General features: G+C 42.3%; 1 protein-coding gene across 1 annotated transcript; it reads right to left on the reverse strand.

Moving 5' to 3' along the window:
• Positions 1–628: 628 nt before the first annotated feature.
• Positions 629–1,333, reverse strand: LOC138896007 (uncharacterized mitochondrial protein AtMg00810-like). Its single transcript, XM_070180780.1, has 2 exons — positions 1,229–1,333; positions 629–1,081 (listed from the first exon to the last, which is right to left on the reverse strand). Exons 1-2 carry the CDS (start codon positions 1,331–1,333, stop codon positions 629–631), a joined length of 558 nt encoding a protein of 185 aa, XP_070036881.1.
• Positions 1,334–1,904: the final 571 nt, after the last annotated feature.

The following is a 1,904-nucleotide window of genomic DNA, read 5'->3' on the forward strand; positions in this document are numbered from 1 at the left end:
GAGTTCGAGTCACCCCAAGAGCAAGGTGGGGAATTCTTGGAGGGAGGGAGCCGAGGGTCTATCGGAAACAGTCTCTCTACCTCAGGGTAGGTTTAAGGTCTGCGTACACCTACCCTCCCCAGACCCCACTAGTGGAATTATACTGGGTTGTTGTTGTTGTTGTTGTGATCAATCCACTCTTGAGCTTTTCTCTCACGAAATGACAATCTATCTCTATGTGTTTAGTCTTTTCATGGAATATAGGATTTGCATCTATTTGCATTGCTGCCTTGTTGTCACAATGCAAATTCACTGGTGTCTGTACTTTGTTTCCAAGGTCCTCCAGTAAACCAACCATCCAAATGATCTCCGCTACTGCAGCTACCATGCTCCTGTACTCTGCTTCTGCTAACGGTCTGCTGCTTCTTGGATTTCTATGACAATAAGGACTCACCTAGCTTAATAACATAACCTGTTACAGACCTTCTTGTATTGGGACAAGATGCCCAATCCGAGTCACAAAAACCAGTGAGTGTTTGAGTCTCTCCTTTCTTCAGTAATATCCCTAAGCCTGGTGCCCCTTTAATGTATTTGACCACTCTCAGTGCTGCATCCATATGTGACCTTTTGGGTTGTTGCATGAATTAGCTTAAAACCTGTACTGCAAAGCATATATATCAAGTCTTGTAATAGTCAAATAAAGCAACTTCCCAACTAGCCTTTGATAGGCGCCCACTTCTTCCAGTTGTGCATCATCTGTTCTGTCAACATGATTGTCATAATTCACTGTAGTAAGTTTGTGATTCAGCTCCATTGGTGTTGCAACAGGTTTGCAACCACTCAATCCTGCATCAGAAATCAATTCTAGTGCATATTTTCTCTGGTTCAGAAGAACACCCTCCTTTGATCTCATGACTTCAATTCTCAGAAAATATCTGAGTTCCCCTAGGTCTTTAACCTTAAAGCACTTATGTAAAGTACTCTTAGCTTCTTCTATAAAAAACTTAGAGTTTCCTGTTATCAAAAGGTCATCCACATAAATAAGGATGATCACAATGTCTGTTTCATGCTTCTTGGTAAAAAGAGAATGATCATGGGCACTCTATGTGTATCCAGCATCCAACAGGGCAGTGGTGAGCTTTATGTTCCACTGTTTTGATGCATGCTTCAGCCCATAGAGGGATTTTAACAGCCGGCAGACCTGATACTCCCCTTGCTTTTGAAATCCCTATAGAAGTTCCATGTATACCTCCTCAGCCAAGTCTCCCTGAAGGAAAGCATTGTTGACATCCATTTGGAAAAGATGCCAACCTTTAGATGCAGCCACACTGATAACAGTGCGTACAGTAACCATTTTAGCTAGCTGAGAAAATGTCTCATGGTAATCCAAGCTTCCTGTTGAGTATAGCCTTTTGCAACAAGTCGCTCTTTAAACTTGTCCACTTCACCATTGGATTTATATTTGATCTTGTAAATCCATTTTGATCCAATTAGTTTCTTGCGAGGAGGCAAAGACACAACCTCCCAAGTGGAGTTGTCCTCAAGAGCTTTGATCTCCTGCTTCATAGCTTCTATCCACTGCTGATGTTGAGCTGCCTCTTTGAAGGTTCTTGGTTCAGTCAATACTGAAAATACTCCCAGATAAGATTGGTAACTTGGAGAAAGATGATGATAGGCTATGTGAGATGATATGGGATACTTGCTTGTCACAAAGGTGGAAACATAATCTTTCATCCAGAGAGGAGGTGCATGGGATCTTTGTGGCCTAACATGCACTGATGAAGGTCCTTCAGCTAGAATGGAACCATGTTCAGAGGCTACTGGTGCTGTACTTTCAGAGACTACTTCAATAGGTGTTGGATCAGCAGGAATTGTGTCATTCAACTCCCCTTGAGATGTGGCACTGTCAATGTTCATGTGGTTAT

This window comes from Nicotiana tomentosiformis, chromosome 7 (assembly GCF_000390325.3).
Source record: "Nicotiana tomentosiformis chromosome 7, ASM39032v3, whole genome shotgun sequence".
NCBI classification, from domain to species: domain Eukaryota; kingdom Viridiplantae; phylum Streptophyta; class Magnoliopsida; order Solanales; family Solanaceae; genus Nicotiana; species Nicotiana tomentosiformis.